Below are 26,632 nucleotides of genomic sequence, written 5' to 3' on the forward strand. Positions count from 1 at the left end.
CGGCTCCTGCAGCAACAGTAGGATCCATATTGGTTGAGAGGAGGAGGAAAGTCATAGCTGGAAAAAGAGTTGGATTTGACAGCGATGAGTCTGGGAGGTTCTCGTGGGCTTGTCAGGACGACCAGAAGGATTTTCTGAACTTACATGCTGGTATTTTTAAAGACAACTTCAAAGCGGTAGGGCGGCTGCAGGTTTCAATGGCTACATTTTGACAGCTATCTTGGCTTGCATGAGCGCTATGTTTCAAATACTGAGAGCAGTCCTTTGGTGCCCACCATTACTTAAAATGCTTCAGGATAGCCCTGCACAGCTGGTGAGAAGAGCACCTAGAGCAGGCAGGTGACAAGCCTTTACTCTGTAATGGGATGCTGTAGCAGCAGCGTGCTGCTTGGTGTGGTTTTCGAGTGGGAAGTGACTGCAGGAGGTGTGGGTCGTGAAAGAAAGCAATGCTGCTATGGCAAAGAAGACTTTAAACCACAGCAGAGCAGTGCCGAAGCAGCCTGGTCAGGTGACAGTCATGCTTCCTTCCTCCTTGCCCTGCCTGCACCGCCATGGGCTCTTCTGAGACAGCACATGCATCAGTCGTTCCTCACAGATGCGAAACATGAGGAGCAGCAAGGCAGCAAGTGGGATTTCTATATCCATAATAAGGAGGTGTACTGCAGGCGGCCTGGTGCTGCTCCTGTGCTGCCTCTGGCAGGGCCTGGGAGGAGGAGGGAGGAGTGTCTGTTTGTCCTGAAGCACAGTGGCCATTTCTCCTCTTCCTGCTCAGGAAAGTACTTTGTTTATCCCAGGGATGTGGCCACCCAGAGAAGTCAAATCTCATGCTGTTCTTTCAACTGCTTTGAAAAAATGACCTAAGACTGTGTCCTTCTGTGTTTCTTTCCTGACAATACGCAGACACTGCTGGCATTCAGGGCAACTACTGTCAGAGAAGTGAAGGCCTTATTCTTGTTTAAGGCATGCACTACAGTTCATTCATTGCATACCAACAGCCCTAGCAAATAAGTCAGAATGAGCACTCTATCATACACCTTTACCGGGGAAGTTTTTCTTTCTCTGCATCCATCTTACTCATTGCAAATTTTCTGTCATGCAGCCTAGAGCATCTTCCTCACCTTGGTTTTGTCCCTCTCAGACCCAGCTCATTGCCCTTATGCTCTGCAATTTTCCTAGTTTGAGACACAGCCAGTTGCTCCCTACCTATAACTCCTAACCCGTTATAATCTACTTCAAACCCACCACTCTTTTCTGTATAAAATTTTCTGTGCAGTACCAACACGTAAACTCTTTGCTCTACAGCACTCAAGCAATGTTGCTTACTTTGCATCGTACAACGACTGCATCAACAATCTTTTTTGACTGACTAAAATGTTACTAGCCAATGCTGAGCCTATGAAAAAGAACAGCTTTGCTTCTGATCAGATCACTTCTGGGAGAACATAAAGAGCTCTTTTTCCACAACCCAGATCCTTCACATTCTCTTGTTGCACCCCAGGCTCTGAGATCTGGTGGTAAAAGCAGTGCAGCACAGCAAACGTGTGCTGGTCAGCATGTAAAGCATTGGTCTCCAAAAGACCATTGGAAAGCCAGGTGTGCTGCAGGGTATGCTGGCATGTGACTGCGCACGTCGCTCATCCCAACGAGCTACAGATTATAAGTCAACCAGTGAAGAGAATTCAGTATTTGTATGCATTAATAGAGACAGGGAAGGCTTGTTGTCTATAAATAAGATGCTGTGATTCACTCCTCCATAAATAGAATCAATTAATTCATGAGAGTCATTCTCATACAATTTTACAACAGGATTGAAAGCCATCTCTATTGATCTCTTCAAATCGATTGTGCTGTTCAACACCAATTGGTACAAAGCATCATTTGGTCACCTTTATGACTCTCCTACATCGGTGCACTCGTAATGTCATTCTGTATCATTTCACATCTGCTGAATTGAGCTAATATCCCATCTGCCTCAGTGATAATGTTATGAGCTCAAACTCAGATTATGATAATGAACAACTCACTCATTTCTGATCAGAGAGCTAGCTGAGGGATTAGATTATTTTTTAAAGCTTACAAAGGTTCGTTCTCTACTAAACATCGGGTTTTGCAGAAAGAAAAGTAGCTCTTCGCTTCAGGAAAAATCTTTTTTTGGCACCGCAGAATTTGCTTTCAGGGTTCCATGTCGCACCACCTTCCACTTGCTGTCGAAGAGCAGACAGAATTGGCTGGGAAGTCTTTTTGCTTCCACGGGCATCTGCCCATCTAAGCACTCAGCACTCAGAAGATCTTGCTTTTCTCCAAGTCAGTCATATAAAATCCTAAGAAAATGAGCATCTTCTGTGGGTCCGTCACAAGGATGAATGCATCCCTCCAGAGACAGTCCAACATCTCCTCAGATTTGGAAGTTTCTTCATATTATCTGCTGGAGGAATGGACTCTCAACACATCAGATACAAACGTGAAGATGTTTTTAATCCCTCCCATCGTCTGCCTTGTGGCAGGTGTCCTCGTCATTCCTTCCATCTTGTTTGTGATCTTCTCTAGGTTCAACATCCGCCAGGAGACAAGGTACATGCTGCTGGGGAACGCTCTGCTGTGCGACCTGCTCTACCTTTTGCTCTACACCCTGTCAGCTGCTCTCAGTGCAGCACGTGTAGTTCTCCCAAAGGAAGCCTGCATTCTCCAGCTGTTTTCACTGGCCGTGGCTTACTGTGGAGGATTGTTTACAGCTGCTGCGATGGTTTTGGACACGTACATAGCTATTCTGTTTCCTCTGCGCTACACTGCTATTCTGCCATCTTCGCGAGCAAGGAAAGTGATTGCATTGCTATGGGTCTGTTCTGGGGCTTTCCCTGGGGTTTTGTTCCTGGTGCTATCCAGCACTCACAGCTTTGTGCCCTGCGTCCTGGAGATGTGCGCCATCCCGGTCATAATATTGCTAACTCTGAGCGGGACCAACACAGTGAAACTCAGTTTCTGGATGTCTGCTATGGCTATCTTTCTCTTCCTGTCCCTAATATTCTGCTGCTACGGTGTTCTTTATTTTAAAACCAGGCGATCAGGTATATGGGAGAGCATCTGCTCCAGAGCCAGTGTGACATTCTTAATGCACAACACTGTGTTCTTCTTTTATTTCTCTCCACTCCTGGTTCTGTTCGTGGAATCATTCTTGTACGTTAACATTGTCATTGGACTGCAGACATCAATTTGGATCTCCCTGACGATCTGTAACGTCCTGATGATTCTGCCTAAAGTTTTGTTCCCCTTTCTGTATGGGCTTCGGTACAGAGAGATCTCAGCATCTCTCAGATCCCTTGTCAGAATTAAGCCTCTTCACCTGGTGTCACCTGCTCCATTGCCTCCATCCTGAGGCAGCACAGCAGACAGCCGCATCCTTGCCTCATCAGTGGGTAAGCCTGGTGGCAATCACTCAGCTTCTGTCAGAAGGCCACAGGTCTTTCATCACATCACAGCTGGGATTGCAGCAGATGCTGCCCCGTGAAGTTCCAACCTTCGTTCTGATGTTGGAGGAGATAGTGAGCCAAAGTCATTTCCACCCACCTGCGGCAGATGCCCTTCTGGAAAATAGAAAATGAAAAACTAGATGGTGTGAAGCAGAGGAGTGCAAAGCAAAGGGGGTAGCTAGAGCTCTTGACATGAGCAAGATCCTTAAACAAGTGTGCTGGGAGCAGAACCACTGTTTTTTTCCCTGACAGATACTCTTGCAAGGTTGGTAACTCACATCCTATTCTATAAGACATTTGAAGGAAGGTGCCTCTGCAGACCGCAGCTCCGTGCTGCACCGCATGCCCTGTGTTATCCTGTGTCTGCCTTACGGGCTCTGCCTGACCGTCTGCCAAACAATGTGCTCCCATGGAGCTGGGCTGCTGGGCTGCCTCAGGGGGCAACGAGGAGCACTGGGTGGCTGCCTCATTAGCTGAAGCAGCTGCCTGTGGAGTTGCAGGCTAAAAATATCCCTCCAAAGAGAAGTGATGTTGTTTTCAGTCTAACCGAGATTACCCCAGAGATCTGTTTTGTAGCGTGTTCTGCAAACTGCTATGTCAGCACAGCTGAGGGGAGATACATTTTGTTGTGGAGGTGGGAATGTGCAGGGACGTGGTGGGGCTGTTCTGTGAAGGGACCTCCTTGTGTGAGAGCATCTTGAAGCTGAAGTTGTTGCAAGTGAATAAACCATCTTGCATGTTTGTTTCACTCATGGCTCTGTGCTTCCCATGTGTTTACCTGAAGGAAAGTTAAATCGCTGAGTAACCACTTTGTTTTCCGGAAGAAAAAAACCCTCTTCACAATCGTGTTCAATACAAAAGTAGGACCTCACAGCTGCTTTGATGTTCCACCCGGATGAAGGTACTGCAGACACTGTCCCACACCAGCTGTGTCTGTATAAGGACTTTGGTTGCAGTCTATGAGGAGGGTCTCCCATAACACAGGTAAGGGTGGGAACAACACCTGTGTGCTTGGCCAGGTGCATTCAGAACATGATCAGGGCTGGAAGGCACGAGGATGCATCCTCCAAGGCTCAGTCCTGGGCCACATTGCTACACTTCTGCCTGGTGGCAAGAGCACCAATAACATACAGGATGTTCTCCATGGAATATCCTTTCAAGCTTTATTGCTGGAAGCTTGCCTATATTGTAAAAGTTCAGACTAAGTAGTGAAGAAACCTATGTTAATAGCATGGAGCAAGGTAGGGCCATAGCTGACTTGGTGTAGCTGCAGGTTAGCAATGTTCAATCTTCCTGCTAACCTCTGTTAATCACAAAGCTAACCTCCAGGACAGACTCAGGCCAACTTGCAATGCCAGTTCTGTACCGCTGTCCCATGGGTGTATTTAGAGGCAGCTGGAAGTCTGGCATCACACAGAAGAACACAGAATGCAGGAGGAAGTGAACTGGTGATAATAGCAACTTAATGTACGTACCAAGCCTGTATATGGTCATATATCATAAAGACCAAGCAATAAAATGCTGCTCTGTGGAAATGGCCCTTTGAGAAAGGTGGATACAGTCACCTTGTACATCTCCCTGGACTTGTTCCCTGGAATGGGGTTTTGCCTAGAATAATTAGCTGAGCTGCAATTAATCGGGTTGAACAGCAATCCAGACAAGGCATCCCCATGGAGAGCCAATGCTATCTTCTTAATGCTTCTGAATGTAGTTCGACACTGGACAGAGAGGGCTTCCTAAGTGACAACCTATATATTAGCTCTTACGTGGGCTGCTGCCGTGCTGTTTGGTGCAGAAGCAGTATGTTACTGCATGCATGGGAGGAGCACGTGGTGCACCAAACCATCTGGGACTTCCCACAGCTGCCCGCACAGACCTGAGGGGGTCACAAGGGCAGGGTCACCAGCATGACGTTCCTATAATTCTTCATTCTCATAAATGTCTTCAGTTTCATCTTAAATATAGTAAGGCTTCCCCACTTGCAGTGATCAGCAGCCTTGTAAGGATGTCTCCAGAGAGCTCTGGGAGTTCAGGTGGAGGCTATTTACCACGGCCCTGCTGTTGACCTCCCTGAGGTCATCAAAGTGAACTTCTTGGATGTCAGTCTGTCTGCCCAGCACATTAAATGAAACAGAGAGCGGTCGACTCTAACATGTGATTTGGCAGCTGGGAGCAGTAACCCCTGAACAAATTGCAGTAGCACAAGTGCTGCACCTCAAGGTGTATGCTGGACTCTAAGGTGTACCCCAGATGTATCCTCAGTTCATTTTTCTCTGCTTTTCTCATGCTGATGTCATCACTAAGCTCACCACTGCCATCCCTCTCCCAGCTGGGTTCACAGCCCACAAGCTGAGCTGGGAGATGGGAGCTGAGAGATGGAAGCTGGGAGCTGGGCAGTACTGGTGGAAAGGTCCATCTGTGATTCATGTGTGATCATTCCCCTGGGAGGTAGGTATGTGTGATAGTGGGGGAAAGCCAGTGACAGGAAAAGGAAATTGCAGGGTTGCTTGAAACAAGGGCTCTGCTGCGTGCAGCTCTGCCCTGTCTCTGGGGGCACAGCACTGCAGCCCTGGCAGTTTTTCCATAAACCTTGTGATTTTGGCATCTTCGTGAAACCACTGGTGCTGAATGCTTTTGTTTTTCCAGTAGTCCTTTGGATTGCGACATGAGAGAGGTGCAATCTGCATGGAAGGAACACATCTGAAGGGCCACAACCCTGGAAAACCACAACCCTGAGCTGCTATGAAGGCATCAGAGCTTCCAGCAGAGCCTGGTGCACTGCAGGAGGAGGAGGCCTGGTGCTGGGCATCAAGGGTGCCTGCAGCCATGTAAATGACACCAGGGGCTCGGCTCTTTCTCTGCTAAGTAGAGCAACAGATTGTGCATTCTGAAGTGACTCTTCTCAAGCAAAAAAATACATGCCTTGCTGCTGGTGTTGCAGGGTGAAAATCAGTAAGCCTGGGCAGGCCAGACTGATCCACCTCGTGAAAACACACTGCAGTGGTTTATGTAAGGGACATTTATGTAAGGGACATTTCCTCATGTCTCTGGGAGGCAGAACTGGATGGGACAGCCTGGAACAGTGGAATCATGAGAAGTGCGGCCCCTGCAGAGTGAAGGGCGTGAGGGAAGAGGATCAAGGACAGCAGAGCTGCAGATGGAAGTTCTGTAGGAAGAATTAGAACACAAAAATGTCAGTCTGAGCTAGGATTACAGGAGTGATCTTTGAGGCATGGGGTACGCTGAGGCAGGATTTCTATCAGGCTTTGTGGGGAAGGACACCTCTGGGGACACCCACTGCCACAGCTGTCACACAGTGCAGCCCTGTGCAGCTCTGGGCCCCTGCACAGCCTGAGAGCTCTGCACCTGGGGTGCAGAAAACCCCTACTTTTGTCTCAGACCAATAGGAGAGGTTCTGTTTTTAGTATTGTATCAGGCAAAAGGAGAGACAGCAGAGAGAAGGAGAGAGGCTGGAGGGAGTCAGCACTCTCTGCTTGCACAGATTTGTTTTGTGCAGTGTTTTCTGTTTTTGATTTAATGGTGAGTTGCTCTTTCCAGCAGCTGGGCAGGGGAGGAGGGACTAGAATATGTTCCCAGCCTTTGGCCAAGAGTTTCCCAGAGTGTCCCAGGCATGACCTCTTCCGTGTTTATTTTCCCTTCTCTACAACTGACCCAGATGCCGAGACTTGAGCCTCCAGCCCTGCTGGCATGTTGCACATTTGCCCCTTTTGGTACAGCATGTGACGGTCCCGGGGATCAGGCCGGCTGTAGTACCGAGAACTGTTTTTCTTTCCAGCAGGCTGTTCTGTCCGCTGGCGTTCCAGGAAGCCCAAATCCAATAGAAAAAGCCTGGTGGAGCACTGCCATCCAGCGGGGACGGAGCGGGGCTGGGGCAGATCAGGACACGTTTATGTGCAGCAGCAGGGAGGAGAGCCCCGCGGACACAGCGGCAGCCAGCCCGGAATAGAACAGAAGGGAAGCCAACTTTTGGTCTGCTTTATTAGAAAACAACCACAGTGAATGTTCAGTGGAACAAGATTAGAGTTCATTTATATTTGCAGCCGGTCTTTTCGTTGGGACTGACAGCAAAACTTGCAAATTGAGATGGAATTTTTTCATCACACAGAGCTGAAAATCTAACAAAGCGTCTTCAAGCAAGCAAGCAAACAAACCGGTTTTAACTTAAGCTAATGTCCTGATCACTGAGAAAAAGCACAGCTTTGGAGGAAACAACATTATATTTCACCAAAGTTATAAAGCTTTAATTCCAAAAGTATCTTCTCTTTTTCACTAGTAGGTGCTGCAAGTCCAACTGATCACAATAAATAGCTGAACACACTTCAGGAAAGGCTGAGCCACTTCAGGCAGATCCAGCAGGGAGCTGAGTTTCCCACCTACCTATCACATGTCTTTGTCTGATCTGAGCTACAGTCTCGGCAGGAGAAAACTACAGCTGGTGCCTTCTTTGACTGGAGGGGAGGAATTAAGATAATTTAAGGACGTGCTGTACAGAGAAAACACAAGGGCTGAGCATATATACAGATACTCCCCAGGTGACGCTAGCAGCAGCACCACCGTCCGTCGCTACCTGCACAGCGTCCCTGCAGACTGTGCCACAGGGCACGGAGGTATGGAGCTCCTGTGCAGTTTCCTGCAGTCAGACAGAAACTGCCCCAGGCACAATCCTGCGGATGTGTGTGTAGGACTTCCTGAGGGTAACGCTCCCGTGGTGAGACACTCCCCGCGGCAGGACGCACTCTTCTGTCAGCTTCTGGGTCTCAGGGTCCCAGCACAGGACTGTCGCAATCACTTCGTTCTTTTCATCTCGGCCGCCGGTGATGAACAGCTTGTTGTTGCAAGGAGAGATCCCACAGCTGGCCCTCTCGTGGGTGAACTGAGTCACGAGGCACCACGTATCTTCCTGGGGGCTGTACGAGTAGAGAGCTTTCATCGCCCCACCTGCAGAGGAAGTGGAGATCAGCCTTCAACAAAGCTTCTAACAGAACAACCTGCTTCAGCAAGGCTCCTTGATGGCTTCCGTAAGAATGATTTATGACCCAAAGCCAAAAAAAAAACAAGGTCACGGGATGCTTATTGTTTTGAAAGCCAGAGCCACAGAAAGTCTCTTATTGTTCACAGGGAATTTAAGGCCAGAACAGGCCGCTGTGGTCACGCAGCATAGCACAGTGCACCCAGGGATGGACCTTGCTCATACCTGCTGCTTCAGCAGAAGACACAAACTTAGGAAAACACAGATTTGTTCAAAAGCTCAGCCCACAAAAGCCGATCTCTATGTGCTAAGCTGTCACAAATAGAAGTGGGCACGTGAGTTCTGCACTAACTTCTCTAACTGTGGTTCCCACCTTGCCATTAAAGCACCCTCTGCCTGAATGTAGCTGTTTTCAAAAGCCCTATTCTTCTTTAAGAGTTTGTAAACTGAACTTTTAATCTTCTTATGGGTAAGCTAAGCAGAGTGACCTTCATTTTTTCCATGTTCCCCAAATCTGCAGTCATTCTTGAAACTGTGCACCTTGTCTAGTTTTGCAAGGTCCTTTTCATTTGAAAAATGGTCAATGCCTCAGTACCCAAGAAAGGCTCTGGAAATGTATTTCTTCCTGAGAGTACTAACAGCTAAGTGGTTCTTTACTATGAGGCTGGTAAGGTGCTGGAACAGGCTGCCCAGAGAGGCTGCCCCGTCCCTATAGGTGTTCAAGGCCAGGTTGGATGGAGCCTGGGCAGCCTGGTCTAGTACTATACATGGAGGTTGGAGGTCCTGCCTGTGGCAGAGGGTTGAAGCTTGATGATCTTTGAGGTCCCTTCCAACCCAAGCCATTCTATGATTCTATGATTCTGTCTGAGATCTGCAGGGACTGGGTGTGTTCTCTACAGCGTCTATGTCAATCAAGTAGGGCCAAGGAAATCTTGAAACCTTGATTTTCTTGATGAGCTGCTACATAGCCTGGGATTCTACCTGTGGCCAAAGTGAGCACTTATCTGTGGTAGTTGTACTAAAAGTTGCTTTTGACAACGCTTGTCCAGTGCTTGAGGGACAGTCAAGCTACTGTAAGGTGACATCGACAATCACAGCAGCCTAAATCGTACACTGTCGGTGAGAGTGACTCATTTAGCTGTGGATAACTCATCAGCCTGTGTAATTTCATTTCTTTAGATGCCATAACCAGAGGCTTTTTTTTTATCTTTTAAAGCTCAGATTCAATCCAAATGTAACTACATTTGTTTCTCACATAAGAACACAATAGTCTTACAGGTGGATGTTCTTGTCTGAAAGACTGCATGACTTTATCAGGAGCATCATGCCAAACTAGATCAAGAGTTGTAACATCTTGCCCCTAAGTCAGACAGTACCAGCTGGAGATGTACACAGGCTCCCTGCTCCACAGTTCAGCTCGCCACCAGTAAACTCCTGTTCTCTCTTTGCCTTTTGTTCTAGTAGCTGACAGAATCAGCCCCAGGCATGATGTCTTTGGGTAGCAATGGCTCTGCCCATTTCCCTGCATAAATCCTGCATGCAGTGGCTGCATAACGCTGGGGAGCAGAGGAGAATGTGAGGTAGCCCACAAGTTCATGCCCTTGCCACTGTGCACCCACTTTTGGGTATCTTTAAGTTTTCTTTAAGTCTTCCAAGATACCTGTAAGAGGGAGGCTGACTTTGTGACTTATCACCACTCTTGCTAAGTGTATGGATTCCCATCCTCGCAGGCTTAGTGGAAAGAGTTATCTGAGTGTTTAATTATATTCCACAGAGTTGGTGGTAAAGCTAACAGGGAGAAACAAGCCCTGGTGTGTCTGGACAAGAAGGAACATTAATGCTTCACCTACCCACAACATAAATGTGATCACGGAAACTTGCAGCATTGATACATTTGGCTTCAACCGGCATGGGAGCCCTCAGGCTCCACGTGTTGGCTGCAGGGTCGTAGCACTGTGTCTTGTCTGTCGCCAGCTTCCCGTTGGGCCCTCCTCCAATCACATAGAGCTTCTTCCTGTAGCTCGCTGCTGCAAAGGAGCTTACATTCACCATCAGGGGAGCGGCCTGTAAAACATCCTTGGTAACCATTCTGATTTCAGGCAGTCGGGCTGGTACCTGCAGGGTGGGAGTCTGCTCTATTTTATGTCAGACATCGCTTCTGAGGCCATCAGTGGGGTACAGAGCATGGTACATGTCCAAGGACAAGAGAGAAGTGTTTCTTTTTTTTTTTCCTTCAAGACTGTAAACCCCGTAATAAAAAGATGCCGTGTTCAAAAGCTGGAATTAAAATTACATTGTTGGCAATTCAAAAGCTAGGAAATGTCAGACATGGCTCTGATCTCTTTTACATGTTTATGTGTGTTGAAAAATAAAGCGCAGGAAACTCATTCATAGTGATCCTTCTACTCGTAGCCATGATTGTTAGATTCCTCTGCAATGTTCTGTGTCATCTGAAAACTGAGGTTTCTATCTGCCATTGTGGTGCCTAATCTCATTAATTTCATGGATTAATACTGTCTAATACTCTCAGCATTTGAAGCAGTTTAGCAGAACTGCTTTTTTTCCATCCTGTTTACCTTGAAATCTGTTATTCTACCCTGACTGTGCAACCCACTGCAAATACAGTGTACATGTTGGTGTACACATTTTGGTGTACATATCAGAGCAGCAGTTTTCAGCCCATGCTCTGGTTCACATATGCTCTTACTTGGCACTTTATGGACTACTGGCTCTAAAAGCCAACAAAGGAAAGTCAGGCGTCAGGTGTCTCGCATAATTTGGCTGACAATCCTGTGTCTTCCAGTTTCTGCAGGACATGCATTTAGAGAGAGAAAATACCTGGGCTGCTCACAGACCAGAAGTACTTACTTAAAAAGAACTGTATGAGATCCTGTCTTCTCCATTTTTGTGATTTAACGTCATAATATTTTTTTACTCAAATGTGCCAAGTAAAACGATGCAGGGTCTCACCTCTGACCAGCAGTTGTGAAAGGGGTCGTATGCCTCCATGCTGTTGATTCTCTGCATGCCATCAAAGCCCCCGATGACGTACACTTTGCCACCCAGCACGGCCATTTTGTGCCTCCATCGCCCGATGTTCAGGTACTCAATTTGTATCCACTTGTTGATGGAGGCATTGTATTTCCAGACATCGTGCTGCGTTTCTTTGCCACCTGCAGTGTACATGGCATGAGTAAGTATGACACCATAGCCTGTAGTTCTACAAAATTTCCAATATATCTAACTTGTGACCGGGCTTGCTCACAGCACAGAAGAAACCACTGGTGCTTATTGTCAGCACCTTCAGTTTACCAGTAACAGTGGCCTGGCCCCATTAAACAAGAAGAGTATTTCAGCATTTAGTTTACTTGCTGGTGAAGGAAATATTGAACAATTTCTGCAGCAAACATTCAGTAAATGTAGATCACTGTTTCTCACATCAAACCACAGCCTTTTTTTTGCCACTTCAGCACATTCACTGAGTGAGTGTGCACGCAGAGCACAGCAGTACAAGGCAGACCTCTGAGCAGGCTTTGCAGAATGCTGGCAGTCAACAGACAGACATGCCTTAAGTAAGATGGGAGGGTGAGCAGCCAGTGGGACCAGTGCCTAGAAGGCAGGTCTGCTCTGGAATCTGCCTCTGCACAGGGCAGATGGAGCCAGACAGGCTGGTGCTGCGTGAGGTATAAAAAGAGCTGACCGGGAGCTCCTAGCTGACAGCAGTCCTGATTGGCATGTTGCAAGCGCTGCTACTCAGTCCTGGAGCTGCCTGTCCAGAATCTCATTTTTATATGTCTTTCCAGTTTCTTTCTCTACTGATTTGAGTTTGCTTCACACTTAGACACTGAAGGTCAGAACTGGTCCCTGTAAACTCATTCCAGAGCTGACTTGCAAGAAAATCTTTCCTTGTTCTAAAGCAAAGGGTAATGTTTTAGCCAGTACTTTTGTTTGCATGTCATTCATGGTGGAGATGGAATACGAACGGACGTAGCTAAGCCTGAAACCCTCGGCACAGACGGAGTGGCCAACTGCTTGTCATCTGCAACCTGATTAAACATTGGCTTTGCTGGTGCATGTACTGAAAAGGGAATTCATATTCCATTGAGAAAGTGTCTGCCCTTGTTGGTATTCTGTACCACAGCCAGATCACTGCAAATTGATGGAGCTCATCTCTGGGCCAAATAGCAGATTGAATAGGAGATAATTAGCATGCTAGAAAGAGCTGTTTGTAATGCTTTTGTCTAAGTGCTTTTCATATGTGTGTGTTGAATTTTATTTGCACTGAAATGGCTGAAGTGGCAGAAGGACCTGAACACAGCCTTCAGGGCTGCAGTGGGGCTGAGAGGCCGCAGGTGTTTTCCCCTCGCTCTCCCTTGCAGTCCCCATGGCCAGGTTTTGTGCCTCCCACTGCAGGCTGAGAGCTCAGCTAGGAGCTGGGCCCTCACATCATGGGGTGGGGAGAGAGTTCTGAGAGAACTGGAGGGCTGTTTTGTTTCTGTTCTTTCTCTAGACCACAGTTCTTTCTAATTTCAGGAAAAATCAGAAATGCATTAGTAAAAGCAGCAGAATAATGAGCCATAATGGTGGCATTTTTAGTTGCACTTGAAGTATTTCTATCCATCCAGTCAAAGCAATTCTGCTGTTTGGGGAAACAGTGATCTGGAATCAATGTGGTACAAAGCGCTTTCCTGTTGTTCGGAAGTTAACAGAGCAGAGGAGATTCCAAACTATAGCAAGATGCTGAGAGAAATGGGCATGTGGTGTGGGAGACAAGTCAGGAAAGATGCAGGCCAATGTCAAAAAGAACTAGAAAGTCACAGGAGCTACAAGTAAAAAAATAGAGTTAAAGGGCACACCAGGTGTTTATTAGGGAATGAACCATGAAACATTTGGATTAGCTGGAAGCAAACTACTAATGTCTGTGGACCATTCAGCCCTTTATTTGGGTGGCAAGAGTGAAAGGCAGAGAAAAGAAAGACCAGAGGGAATGCAGGTAGGAGTCAAAGGTGTTAAATGATGCAGGGAAGGAAGAGAGAGGAGCTCTGGCAGCAAGAGGAAAGCCAGCTGATACTACCATAGGGATGTATTAGCCTGGCATGGAGGCAGCCTGGATAGATCAGAAAGGAAAGGTAGAGAAGAGGCATCAGAAAATATGACAGGAGTAGGACAGAGAAATAAAGCTTATGACCTTGAGAAAGAGGAAAGAATAAGAGATTAAAAGCAAACGAAAAGAGACCCTGTCCACTCAAGGGTGTGAAGGTGTGAGAAGAATCTAACTCTGATATGTGGATAAAGATTTAATAAACTTTAAATTGGAATAAAGTAATAAAAATCTGAATTCCCAAAAAGGAAAATGCAATGGAAGACATTTGAATGAAGACAAATTATACATCCCCTTCCCTTTTCTCACATGATTTCTACTCTCCTGTTTTCAGTAAGAGTAGAATCTGGTGGATGATATTGCAGAAAATTCTTCCTACCCATGGAGGCACTGTTCTGAATCATGGTCATAAGGTGACAGTAATTACTGTCTTATTTTGCTGTCTCTTTTCCTCTTTAAAGTGGAAGGAGGCCATGAGATTTGTTTTGGACAGAACAGCAATGCCAGCTGTTGGACTGTAACACTAGCAAACTTGAGTTTAAAGCTCCTAATTATCAAGGTGAAATCTCTGCAGCTCCAAGATTCACCTTCTACATGGAGCTCAATTGTATTTGTGTGGGCAGGTAAATATACCTGCTGAAGCTCTCAGGAAACCTGCAGATGTTATGTTCAGGACATGTTTGTCCTGATACACGTTGTGTGTCTGGACCACTAAGTTTCCTCTGGCTCTGATGGTTACAGTGCCTTTGACAGATGGGCATTTGCAGAGTCCTGTCTGATGTGCTGTTGCAGGGCTCCTGAAAGTGCAGATTTCAGGTAGCAGCCAAACTGGTTGAAAAGGTGACACTTCCCTGCAGGTTGTTGAGTGATTCTTGCTGTGTTAGTCACTCTGGCAGTTTATTACTTATGCAGGCAGAGCTGCAAGTAGACAAATTATAAGTCCATATACATGCCCTCGCAGCTCAGAAAGCCAACCATATCCTGGGCTGCACCATAAGAAACACAGCCAGCAGGTCAGGGAGGTGGTCCTGCCCCTCTGCTCCATGCTGTGAGGCCTCACCTGGAGCGCTGCGTCCAGATGTGGAGTCCTCAGCACAGGAGAGACATGGAGCTGTTGGAGCACGTCCAGAGGAGGGCCACAGAAATGATGCCAGGGATGGAACAGCTCTCCTACAGGACAGGCTGAGAGAGCTGGGGCTGTGCAGATGGAGAAGAGAAGGCAGGGGGAGAGCTGAGGGCAGCCTGTCAGCATCTAAAGGGGAGCGACAGGAAAGAAGGGGACAGACTCTTCAGTGGGGTCTGTGATGATAGAACAAGGGAAAATGGCTTCAAGCTTAAAGAGATTTAGGTTAGATATAAAGAAAAAGTCTTTTACAGTGCGGGAGTGAGGCACCGGCACAGGCTGCCCAGAGATGTGATGGATGCCCCATCCATGGAGACTTTCAAGGCCAGGCTGGGCAACCTGATCCAGCTGTGGTGTCCCTGTGCAGTGCAGTGCAGTTGAACTACGTGGCCTTTAAAGGTCCCTTCCAGCTCAAAGGATCCTGTGATTCTATGATTGAATGAAGAAGATGCTGGAGCAAGTATTCTTCATTTTCTGTTTGCTAAACAGTGCTCAGAGGCCTTTCTGTGATTATAGTGCTGCACACAAGAAGCCATGCATACAGAACAACGTTGTTTGAAGAGAAACTTGTGCCTAAACTCCTGCCAGGGCCAGGCAGTGTCCTCACGTGTCCAGCACTTCTCTGGAGCCCACCAAAAGCCAAAGCATTGGGAATGCCCGCAGTGCTCAGTTCTTAGGAAGCAGCTATGAGCGTGCTCTCAATGAAAGCTGAAACTAATCAGGAGAACCATGTATGCCCCTCAGCCATTCCCCATATCTTGTTCCTTACCCGAAATGTAGACTTCATTTTTTAGCGTAATGCATGCAAACTCCACCCATTTTTTATTCTCATTCTCCGTCTCCTGCTCTGTGATTGGTAATTTTGCTACTTCCAGGCGGCTTCGCCTCAGCGGATCCAGGCAAGTCACTTCTGCTACAAATTTCTCATCTTTAGTACAGCCCCCTATGATCATAAACACCTCAGACTGGAACTCGTGCATCCTGGGCTTGGTTCTCTCTGTAATAATCTAAATGCAAGCAAGACAGAGTGAGTATGCAGGGCACTGACACCTACAATTACAGAAAGGTCTGGCGACCTATTTTTTGATTACGTATCTTGCAAATCACAGCTGAGTTACGATCTGCTGAAACAATTATCACATGCTCTATAAGTTAGAAGCCTAGAAAGCAGCCTGGAAGCATTGCAGTAGAGGTTGTGTGGATCCTTTTGGATCCCAGCCTCCCTTGGAGCTCCCAGGCTAGCACCAAGAGCCATCAAAAGGAGGGCACAGTGACGAGGCTGGGTGTGTGTGGGCAGCTGAAGAGCACATGTTTTGTTGGGGCTAGCAGAGGGAGAGTCAGGTGGAAGGGCCACAGGGTTTTTGCCTGCCTTGGGGAGCCTGGAGAGAGCAAGACTGTAATTAGTGCCAGCAGATATTATTTGTCCTGAAGACTTATGTTGAATGTCAAAACAATAACAATCCTCTATTGTGGTTTCCTTTTATTTGTTTCTTTGTTTGTAAGCTTTAACTGAAAGCCAAAGCTAGAATACTTAAAGCCAGTATGAGACTCTGAAATGTAGTTAGCTCTGATTTACTGCCTGTTGGCTCATTGCATCAACCGAGGACACTAGATAAAGTCACTTCCTAGGTAGAGGTTCACCAGGAGCAAAGAATGCAGGGGGTGCTTGGAAGTTTCTGCCCTGCTTGAAAGGGAATACTTGCAGGCAAGTGCAAATGAGTGCATTACTGTGACCCAGCTCTGTGCTGAAGGACAGAAGAAATAACCTTTATTTCCTTCAATTATTCATCATATAAGAAATGTGGTCTAGATGGTAACAGGAATGCATGAAGTTGTTTCTCTGCTTCTGCTCTGTCCCAGGACATCTGCCAATTTGTGGACTCTCAAAGTGTGCTGGGAGAGCTCTGCACCCCCTGCAGTAACCCTACTTGTCCAAAGAAGCAGAATGGCTTCTCTCCAGGTTAAATGCTATGGCAGGAGGCAGCCTGCTTGCAGTTTTAAACTATTTTTAATATGCTTCTATAAACTGACATAGTTTATTTCTATTTTAAAAGATTGTTTACGCAGATGCCATGTTTTTTATTTTCCCTATGTTTAACAAATCATTAGGTAAGGTTTTTTCATCATCTGGTCGCAGAAGTTGCTGGCTTTCAGACTCTGTTTTTGTCTGTCTCTTCTGTCAGGGCCGCCTCTGACGGCTGCCTTTTGAAGGCGAGTGCAATGAGTGTGCAGCCCTGAGCAACACTCCCTTCATTCGTCCCGCACCAACCTGGGGAATGAGGCCAGCCTGCAGGCTGTGGGGCAAGCCTTCCTTCTGAAGCTCCACCAGAGCGGCTGCCGCTGCCCCAGGTGGCCGGGACCTGACCCACCCAGCCACCAGCACAGAGCTGATCGTCCTCCCCTCCAGTGACTCACATCCACGGTCAGCTATGGATCCTCAGCACGTTCCTGAGGCCTCCCACCCTCCCCTGCCTCCCTGACCCTGGAGGCACCTACCTGTCCTCACGCACTCCTGCACCTTTGCTCCTGTTAGGAAATCTGACCTCCAGCTGCTCTCCCCTCTCACCCACATGTAGGGTCGGGAGATGTGACTGATAGCTAATTTTCCAGGTGAGGAACTGGAGATCCACTGCAGCCTGACTCAAGCAGGCAGGACAGGCCCTGACCAGGTGCCCAGATGAGCCTTTCTTTTTGGGTACAGAGACCCAGAAGATGAGGAGGATAGGCACATCTGGGGAGAGGTCATCTTCTTCCCTGGAAGCTCTTTCTGAAAGATATCTCTCCACAGACTGTGATAGAGTTTAGTGTAGAAATTATTTGTCCTTGCTTGGGCTTGAACTACTACCTAAGACCACGAGGTGTGGGGAGTGATGCAATTTGCTTTGCCTTTTTACTGGGGAAGTCATCCAAGGTCTCTGTTTAGCTGCTCAGGTCTGTGTATGAGGATTTGAGCCCACATGTTCATAAACAGGAAGCTGGGAGCTTTGATTTTAAAACACTCTACTAAAAGCTTCCCTGCTTTCTAAATCAGCAGGATAACTGGTGAAGCCAACCTTGACACTAATTAGCGACACCTCTGTGTGAATACCTCTTTTTTTGCCTCAAGGCAGTGCTCCTTCCCTGTGGGATTTTTGAGCTGAGGTGTTAAGGAGGAGAGAAAAGCTTCCATTTTTACTCACCTCGTTGCCTGACAGATGGTACATTCTTGCTTCCTGGAGCAAAGGAAAGACATCCGGACACTGTCTAATGAGCTGATCGGCTTCAACAGTCTCTACGAAATACCAAGGGTCCAACAGGGGCAGACGGACATTCTCCAGCACGCTTGGCAAGAGAGGAAACCTTTCCGACTCCTTGTAACGGACCCAGTTCATGACGGTTTCGAACACCTGGGCTTCCTCCGTGACGTAGAGATCATCGCTCTTCAGCGTGCTGCAGAGAACATCAGCCGGGAGCTCCAGAAACTCCTCGTAGCTCAGGACCTGGGTGAAGTTCTGGATAATGTAGTTTTGCACCTGTTGCTTCAGGCTGTGCAGGGAGTGGGCATCAGCCAGCCTCAGGATGCCAACGCAGTTGTCTGGCTGAAGGGCTTCGGTGAGAAAACTGGCACAAGCGTCTACCATGCGCAGGAACTGTGGGCAGAAAAAAAAGCCATGCATATCACAGAGTGGTTCTTTGTATGACCGGAGAGCTTATAAGCTCGGGGTCGGCCCTAGTGAGCCAGGAGCTGGGAGAGACAAGAAATCAATCACACGAGGACAGGTATCTCCCAGAATGTTGTGATCTGGAAGGCGAGGACTGAAGTTCTGCCCTGCCTGCATGCACAGCTATGCCATCCTGTTCTGGAGATGTGGTAGGAAGAGAAGGACCAGCTGTACATGCTGAACAGTGAAGGCTGTCTTTCTACTGTGTGCTGTGCAGGAGATCTTTGGAGGTCTTAATGACCTTTGTTTTCCTTCATAAAACATGTGCCTTTTGCACACAATCTTCATCAAAGAATTTCTCATGTTTATGTTAGTAGGACATCACAACTACTGCCATTAATCTCCTTTGCCCAACAGCAGCCCTGTCAATCTCCCTCAACCTGTTCCTGGACCACAGATATCTCTGGTCCCAGATCCTGGACCACAGGTATCTGCGGGGCATCTGCATGAGCTACAGTGTGAGCTGGGTTGCTGGTGATTACTCAGAGAAGAAATCATAGAATCACCAACCACCAAGGTTAGAAAAGACCTCCAAGATCATTCAGTCCAACCATCCACCTATCATTAATATTTCCCCACTAAACCATGTCCCATTTCTTGAACACAAATGATAGGTTACAATACTTTGTGCTGGGCTTTTCTTCTCGTCTGTGATTTGAGATGTAGTAGGACGTAAGTGCTTTCTATCAGTTGTCACTGAGTGATGCAGTACTGACATACTGAAAGATGGGCCAGAACTGATGCTGTGCATTTTTGTCCATGCCTTTTGGGTCCTTCTTCCAGTCAATGAAGCAAGCAGCTCATTTTAACTTGTTCTGTCCCAGAGCGGAAAGCTGCATAACAGTAATTTAGGGGCAAAGAGGAATTGAAACAAATAGAAGACGTTTTTTAACATGATAGTATTTAGATTTGTCTCATTAGTTACAACAGGATCTTTTAGACACCTTGGTTTTGTGCTGACACTTTTAGAATGTATAGCAGATCGCAGGCGCTGGGTACAAACTACCTGGTTCCTGTTTTACATTGAGATGCAGTCAGGAGTTTAGAGCAACGCAACAGCCTGGTGCACCAAGCTACACGTGGCCTCAGGACGCACAGCCTGTGACATCAATCTGCCAGCAGCACGCTGCGGGGCCACGCCGCCGTAAGGCTCACAGTGCGACCACGCTGCGCATCTCCTGAGGGCCTGAAAGGACTTTGCCAGCAGCAGCAGTGCCCGGGGCAGTTACATATTAGCCCTATCGAAGTTGGTGGCACTGAAGTACCAGGTGGGATATGCCATGGTCACGCACGAAGCCGTTCGCAGTCTGGATGCTGAGCGCGGCGCAGCGCTCTCCACAGCTGCACGCACACTTGCTCAGAAGAAGCCCACAGCAGCGCTGGCGGTGTAACGGCCGTGCGGTGCCGGGCTGCCCCTGCGCAGCCGAATGCGGAACCGCGAGGCGTGGGTGTGAGAAGCAGGGCTGCAAGGCTGAGCCACAGAGCAGCCGCCCGCAGCTCGGCACGCCAGCACTTCCCCGCTCCGCTGCTCCTCACCCTGCTGCCTGGCTCCCACCGCTGCCTTCGGCTACGGGCAAAACTCCCTCAAACTCCCCAGACCTTGCTGGGCACGCTGCCGTCAGCCCCATAAGGGCAGGTGAGACAGGAGGAAGACGCCACAGGTCTCTGGTTCCCCTGCTCCCGTTGTCCTTCAGGCAGTCTTTCCTTTCTGTGAGGATCCTTCCTCATGCCGCCCTGGGCATTTTGAATGTTCTGCTCCCTGTGAACATCCTCCCCAGTAGTTGGGTCCTTCTCATACCCCTTCAAGTTCATGCTCCTACTGGCACCCTGTTTGCTTGCTCAGCCCCCACTCGGCCTTCTCTCTGAATATAATAAAGCCTTTTTCCCCCACTGCGAGTCCCTGCTTGTCCCAGCTTTGACCCAAGCCACGCTCTGCAAATTATTTACTTTCTGGTCCTCAGTCAAATCGGAGAGGTTGGAGAGTGGTGCTGCCAAAAATTGTCGCTGGTTGGATGAAAAAAAAAAAAAAAAGTACTGTTTGGAAATTGGTTTTTTCACATCGTTAAGTGGAAAGGAAAAAAGTGCCGCAAGAAAAATATTACGACAAATTAAAGCATTCATCTTTTTAGCTGTAAATACATTGAAATCAAACATTAGTCTCTTTCAAATGTTTCTTTTTGCTCTTCAGCGTGCGTAGCAGAGGCAAACTGGCAGAACGCTCATAGTTACTAAATCTTTTTTACACAAAACATATCTTCAGCCAAAAACCTCACCCGTGTATAATGTGAGGCTTTCAGGCCTTATGAATCTTGAGGGTGTCCAAGACAGCTGCAGCAAAGCTTGGGATCACTGCTTCTCATAGAACATTCCTAGTTTTCTAGGTTTTTGCATGTTACTACTCTGGCTCATGGCACCCTCCTGACCTTACTAATATTCTCGCAGCATTTGACAGTTTTCCTTAAAGCACCAGCTATGGAAATCAAGTTGAATCTGAATTTTCATGAAAAGTAGGGAAAAGAAAGGAAAAAAACCTGAGTTCATGCTCTTGATGGTTTCAGGGGAAAAAAAGCCTGAGGAAAAAAACTTCAGAAGGAAACAAACAAAAAATCTCAGGAACGTGCCCTGAAAATTAACCCAGAGCAACCTTTGAGTGCTCTCTGTTGCAGTACTGGTCTGCTGAAAACATCAGCAAGATGCACACAGCCCCAGGCACCTTCCCCGAGCAACCCCGTGGTCAGGGGCAGCTTCCCTGCTCTTCCCACAGCAAGCACCAGCTGCCCCCACCACAAGGCACCAGGCTGGTGTCACAGCAACACATGACGCGTTCGTTAAGGTTCAGGAATCTTTAGTTCATGGTGAACTGTGGTGCTTGGGGAGTCAGGTGCTCTTCACCTCCCTGGACACACACAGGCACACACCAGCACTTGGCAGGTTACGCTGGTTGCAGTTTGTTAGGGATTTGCAGCTCAGTACCAGGACCTGCAATTTGCTAGAGCTCACAGGTGATTTAAAGGACACGTGAATACTTGATGGACCAAAGGCTGAGTAACGCTGCTCAGTCTGAGTGCCTCAGTCGTGACTAAAACCTTTCCATCAGGACTCCTGCAAAGGCAGGTGCAGGCTGTGCGGTGAGCTTCCATCTCCAGGCGGGGGGAGGCAGAGATGAAGTTACTGTCCTGCTGGGCAGGCAATGGTGGGGCAGGGCTGTCACGTTGCCCAGGGCCTGCAGCCCGGCAGGAGCTCTGGGAGACAGAGCCTTGCTGTTTGCCTGTTGGTACAGCACAGAGTGCAGAAGCATTCCAACCCATGGCTGCCACGGCCAATTTTTACTGCAGCGTAAATACAAACAAAGCCAAGTGCCCCTGGAACCCATGAAATCAAAGTATGCAGTACTATAACCAGGGTAGAGCAGACTGTAGCTGGACCCGTGGGTTTGAGCTATCTGTACCTGAAAGAGGCTGGCAGCTTCCAAAACTTTCTGCACATTTTGCTTTGTGATGAGCATCTTGCTGGTGTAAGTGTAGTCCAAAAGTATATTCATGGTTTCTGCATCAACTCCTTTAAGTATAATCTTCTCTTCATATTTCTCTCTCAGATCGTTGCAGAACATGGCCCTGAAAAGAAAGATGTTTATCTTTTATTGCATCCCAGCCAGGATGAGACATTCTGAAAACATTTGGTTATATAGATTTCAAAACAAAATACTTGGATTGCCTCATATTTTATGCAATTAACCCTCTAGCAAAGTAATAAGGAGTAATATGCTTTTGTTGTTTTCATGCCTCTTTACTCAGCTGATAAGGAAGACACTTAGAAATGATACCTCAGAGCTGGACTTGCAGCAGACCTGGAACTCTGTAGCAACAGAAGGCAGCCCTGAGAAGTCAGTGCTTCTGTGCTTCAGAGCTGCAGGCTGCTACTTAGACTGAGCCCTGAGGCTCCAAAAGTGGCTTTGATCCCACTGGTACCAAGGATGGGCCAGGAGAGAATGTGTTTTCCTCTGCTAAGTCCTGGTAGGACTATAGAGTTAGTGCCACTGGCCAGAGGAGTGTCTGGGTAACCAGGAGTGGAGCTGCTGTTAACATAAGCATGCAGTGTTTTCACCTTACTGGTATACTCTCCTTTTGGTGGATGATACTGTATTTGAAAAGCAACAGTCACACATAATTTTGGTGCTGGTCGAGTTTTTCATGTTGGATATAAAAAATAAATTTCTCTAAGAGCTATTTTAATGCTCTTTCACTGTGGTAGATGCAAGGCAAACACCGTCTGCATTTTCAGACCACAGTTACAAGTATTTCATACAACGCTTTTGATTTTATGTAGAAGGTTGATCAGTCTGGCCTTGATTACTGCGTTTGAGGTGAGAATTCAAGTCACTCAGAGTCTGGCACAACAGAATAGAAGCACGAGTCCACTTATGCCTGCACTGATGAAAAACGTGCAGCTCTAATGTGTCATTAGGGGTTCTCTGCTGTGTACACCAAGCCCTTCTTTATTAGTCACATAAAATGTTGACAAGCCATTGCAACCTGGGAAGTGCCTAGGGGTCAAAATGCTTCTTGGAAAAGACAGCAAGAAAGCTGTCAGATTGACGCAGCTCACAGGAGTAAAGATGTTCACAGGTTTTCTTGCAAAGCAGGCAGAGTTATTGGCAAATGGGTGGAAGGTATCAGCTGCTCCTTGCTCTGATTGCTGCCTGCTCCTTGTCTCAGCAGAGGATTTATAGCCAGAGAGCTTATAGTAGCTTCCTGGTGTGTAAGGCAGCATTTCAGGAAAAAGTCCTAACTTTTAAGCAGGAAAATTGGGCAGAGAAGTCATAGAAAATAGCGCTCATCTGAAGTTCTCCTCGTCCTTTCACTCATCTCAGCTCATGAGAGGGTTTTTGAGCACTGCTCTGCTCCAGCTGCTGCTGCCCTAGAAATCAGTGCATTCAAAAGGCATGAGATGCCTTCTGAATGCTCCTTAATCTCAGTGGGCAAATGGTGGATTGTCCTTCGCTTCTCTCGCTGCCGATGCTGTTGGTTGTGGGTAAGCCAGGGGCACGCAGGCAGGTGGCCATCTGAAAAAAGCAGTGCCCACTTCTCCACAGGACTGAGATTTCGACGCGAAGCAAGGTTTGCACAAAACCGGTGTTTCAGTTGCACGGAATTGACAGGTGCCGAATGCTCCATCTGAGTGAGAAATGGGCTGCTGTAGGGTGCAGGTGTTGTCTGCTCTTGTTTCTTTTCTCTCTTACACTGCTGGCTCCAGTCTTGTATTGAATCTTCCCTGTCTGGAGGAGAGGCAAGCTTTCACTTCCATCCCACAGAGCGGGAGCGTTCTACAGCACTCGGATAGCCAGCATCCATCAGGAGAGCTGGCTGCTGTGTTCTTCTGCTCTGCTTCTGATGGCCTTCTCTGGGGCTCTAAGCCCTGCAGATACGCCCACCAATTCTGTTGTCTGTTTCTTTGTTTCCTGTCCCTGTGTAATTCTAAACTAAACCTTTGAACCAACATTTATTTTAATAAATGCACTTCTGAAGTGAGGGGCCCAGGGCCAAAATATGGATGCCTAAACGTGGGTGAGTTAACAAAAATCAGGGAGAAATCTCAATGAAACAAATGCGGTTTGTGAAGCACTTTGTAAGTACCCACCCACGCTGGAGTGCTTGTGCTCAGGAATATGAACCTGACTTCAAACAACCATGCTGGAGTTTGAGAATGCTCTGGAAAATACTGGCTCAGCCCTCTCCCTGTTCTCCCACCACCTCAGGCAATGCAGTGAGGGACTGCTGCTCCACCTTGACCTCTGCTCTTGTACCTTCATGTGGGAGGAGGGAGAACATTAATTCCACTTTGGCCACAGGTGCAGGGCATGTCAGAAGCACTGGGCTATCTACTCTCAAGCAGATGCTGAAGGAAAGGCATGGAGTCATAGCTTTGTTCAGCTGTGCTTACAGCAGCTGCCATGAACTGGTTGTGCTTCCAGTTGTCAGGAAAGGCCTTGGAGGCCCTGCAATCACAGAATCATAGTATTAAGGAATGGTTTGTATCGGAAGGGGCCTTTAAGATGACATAGTTCCACCCCCCTGTTACAGGCAGGGACACCTCCCAGTAGCTCAGGTTGCTCACATTGCATGGCATTTGCTTACAGGAACGGTGTGGTTGAAAAATTTCTTCCAGCCCCTGTAGCTCCTGGTGAGTGATGGCAAGATGAAATAAGTAGAACTAGCAAAGCTCAGCTCCCTGCAGACTTATGTCTTCCTTTCCTCCCTCGCAGGAACCTCACCTTCCCTCCCCAGACCCCGTGCTCTGTCTCATTGCTGCTCTCACACACTCCACATCTCTCAGGACACAGCTCCATGTGTCTCCACGTCTGGCCCAGTACAGCAGTGCATGCTTTGGCTCCCTCAGGGCAGCTGAGGCAGTGGGGCCCTGCTCCCAGCCCCTCTCCTCTTCCCAGCTGCCCATTTCCTTCAGACTTGTGGGCGCTCCACAGTTTTGAGGTCTCTGCCTTTCTGCCAAGCTCAACTGAAACTAACCCAAAGAGTTTGGGCATCTCTGCTTGTAGCTGCGTATTTTCACATTAAACTATCTCTGTAGTATAGCTGCAGGAGTAATCCCCATCTCTGTATATTCAACATCTCTGCAGTAAGACAATAAAACCAGAACTGTGCTTTCAGGCACTGCCTGCAAAGCTTACAAAACCCATTAAAATTAGTTTTCTACTTATGTCACAAGTGGTCACAGGTTCTTTTTTTCTCATGTTTCCTCTGTAGCTATTCAGTCATCTGACCACTTCAGCAGTAAAAAAAGAAAGAAAAAAATCCCAGCCATGCAAATGTGATTGTCTAAACGATAGCGGAAAATCTGTGTTAAAACCAATACCAAGTTCCTCTATGTGTCTACAATTTGTCCTTGCTGGCCTGTAGTCTCAGATACCCACTGTAGTGCTGAAAGAATGCAAAATTCAAGATGGGAGTGAAATGGTAAGTTGCTTTCAAGTTGGTTATTCCTGTTACAGTTGATTTTCAGTAACCCTAGGAGAAATGAAAACTTCCTTCTCTTTCCTCCTCAATGATTTTATGCAATATATATTTTTACCACAGAATGGTAATGAGAACAATGATCAAATTGTGCAAATCCACTCCTATCCCAAGAAAAATATCCTGTGATCCAAATGAACCTTCCTCTTTGCTTGGATCCCAAAGGAATAACACAAGGGGCTCCGGATACTTGGTTAAAAATCCACTTCCCACTTGCTGGCCGCCCATTCTCCTTCTCTCTGCATGCCCCCAGCAGGTTTGTTGGGTGCTGGTAACAGAACTCTGGCGAATCCACAGCTTTGCACCTGCCTTATTTAAGTCTTTGACTTGAAAAAGAGCTGAAAGTATCAGGAGTCACAGACTCACCGCAAAGTTGCAGAGTTTACCACCCACTTTACTCTCCTTGGAGATCTATGGCTCAAGACTAAGACGCAACTTGAGTTCCTCGGTTTGTTTCTTAGCGTGCCTTACCTGAAATAATTGCTGGCTGCAGCAAGGACCACTCTGTGACAGGAGAATTCCCTGCTATCCACACACAGGATGACATCCGTAAGGGAATTTTCAAGCCGAAGGTTCTCCAGGCCATTCTGGAGCACCAGAGAGAGCCCCGTGTCATCAAACTTGATCTTTTCACCACTGGAGACCTCCACCAGCTCCCCCATTTTTGTCGAGCACTCATTGTCCAAGGAGAACTCAGCGTCCTCAGAGCTCTTCTCCAGCGTGTCCCCCATGTTCTGGCCAGCACCGTCTCATTCTGTTGGTGCCTCGATCTAAAAGAGTTCCTAAGCCTCAGACGAGTCACACTGCAGAAGTTGGGCGGATTTCCTGTCCAGAGCTCCTCTCCGCTTATCTGTAGCTGTCACACACACATAACAGGAAGCCTTGCACTTTCTCATCCTGTTAACACAAACAAAGACTTTTTTTTTAACTTTTTTTTTTTTTTTTTTTTTTTCCTGGTGAATTTCAGGCAGCATCAACGTGTTTAGAAAGGAGTTAAGATGCCTCTGTGTGTGAGAAGATTACAAGTGAGAGGAAGGGCTGCTTCCCACCCCTGGCCAGCCCTGCTCTGTTACCCAGACCTGCTGGCCCCAGCGATAGGCACACTGCAGGCCGGCCGGGCTGCAGAGGGGAACAGGCCGTTCTTTTAACATTCTTTTTCCAGGTACATTATTATTAATCGCCGTGCTGGTACTTTGGGGTATTATTTTTTAATAATAATTTA

At 47.5% G+C, this 26,632-nt stretch overlaps 2 protein-coding genes across 2 annotated transcripts; one reads left to right on the forward strand and one right to left on the reverse strand.

Moving 5' to 3' along the window:
- The first annotated feature begins 2,329 nt into the window (after positions 1–2,329).
- GPR148 (G protein-coupled receptor 148) lies at positions 2,330–3,373 on the forward strand. Its single transcript, XM_042885286.1, has one exon. It carries the CDS (start codon positions 2,330–2,332, stop codon positions 3,371–3,373), a length of 1,044 nt encoding a protein of 347 aa, XP_042741220.1.
- Positions 3,374–7,446: 4,073 nt separating this feature from the next.
- On the reverse strand, positions 7,447–26,196 carry KLHL6 (kelch like family member 6). Its single transcript, XM_042885373.1, has 7 exons — positions 25,882–26,196; positions 21,831–21,996; positions 17,861–18,310; positions 15,451–15,688; positions 11,428–11,630; positions 10,308–10,521; positions 7,447–8,426 (listed from the first exon to the last, which is right to left on the reverse strand). The coding sequence occupies exons 1-7, from the start codon at positions 26,139–26,141 to the stop codon at positions 8,125–8,127; spliced, it is 1,833 nt and encodes a 610-aa protein (XP_042741307.1). The 5' UTR covers positions 26,142–26,196; the 3' UTR covers positions 7,447–8,124.
- Between the last annotated feature and the right edge of the window lie 436 nt (positions 26,197–26,632).

The sequence above is a fragment of the Lagopus leucura genome, unplaced genomic scaffold, assembly GCF_019238085.1.
Source record: "Lagopus leucura isolate 7727_CA_CO unplaced genomic scaffold, USGS_WTPT01 Super-Scaffold_100049, whole genome shotgun sequence".
Classification (NCBI taxonomy): Eukaryota; Metazoa; Chordata; class Aves; order Galliformes; family Phasianidae; genus Lagopus; species Lagopus leucura.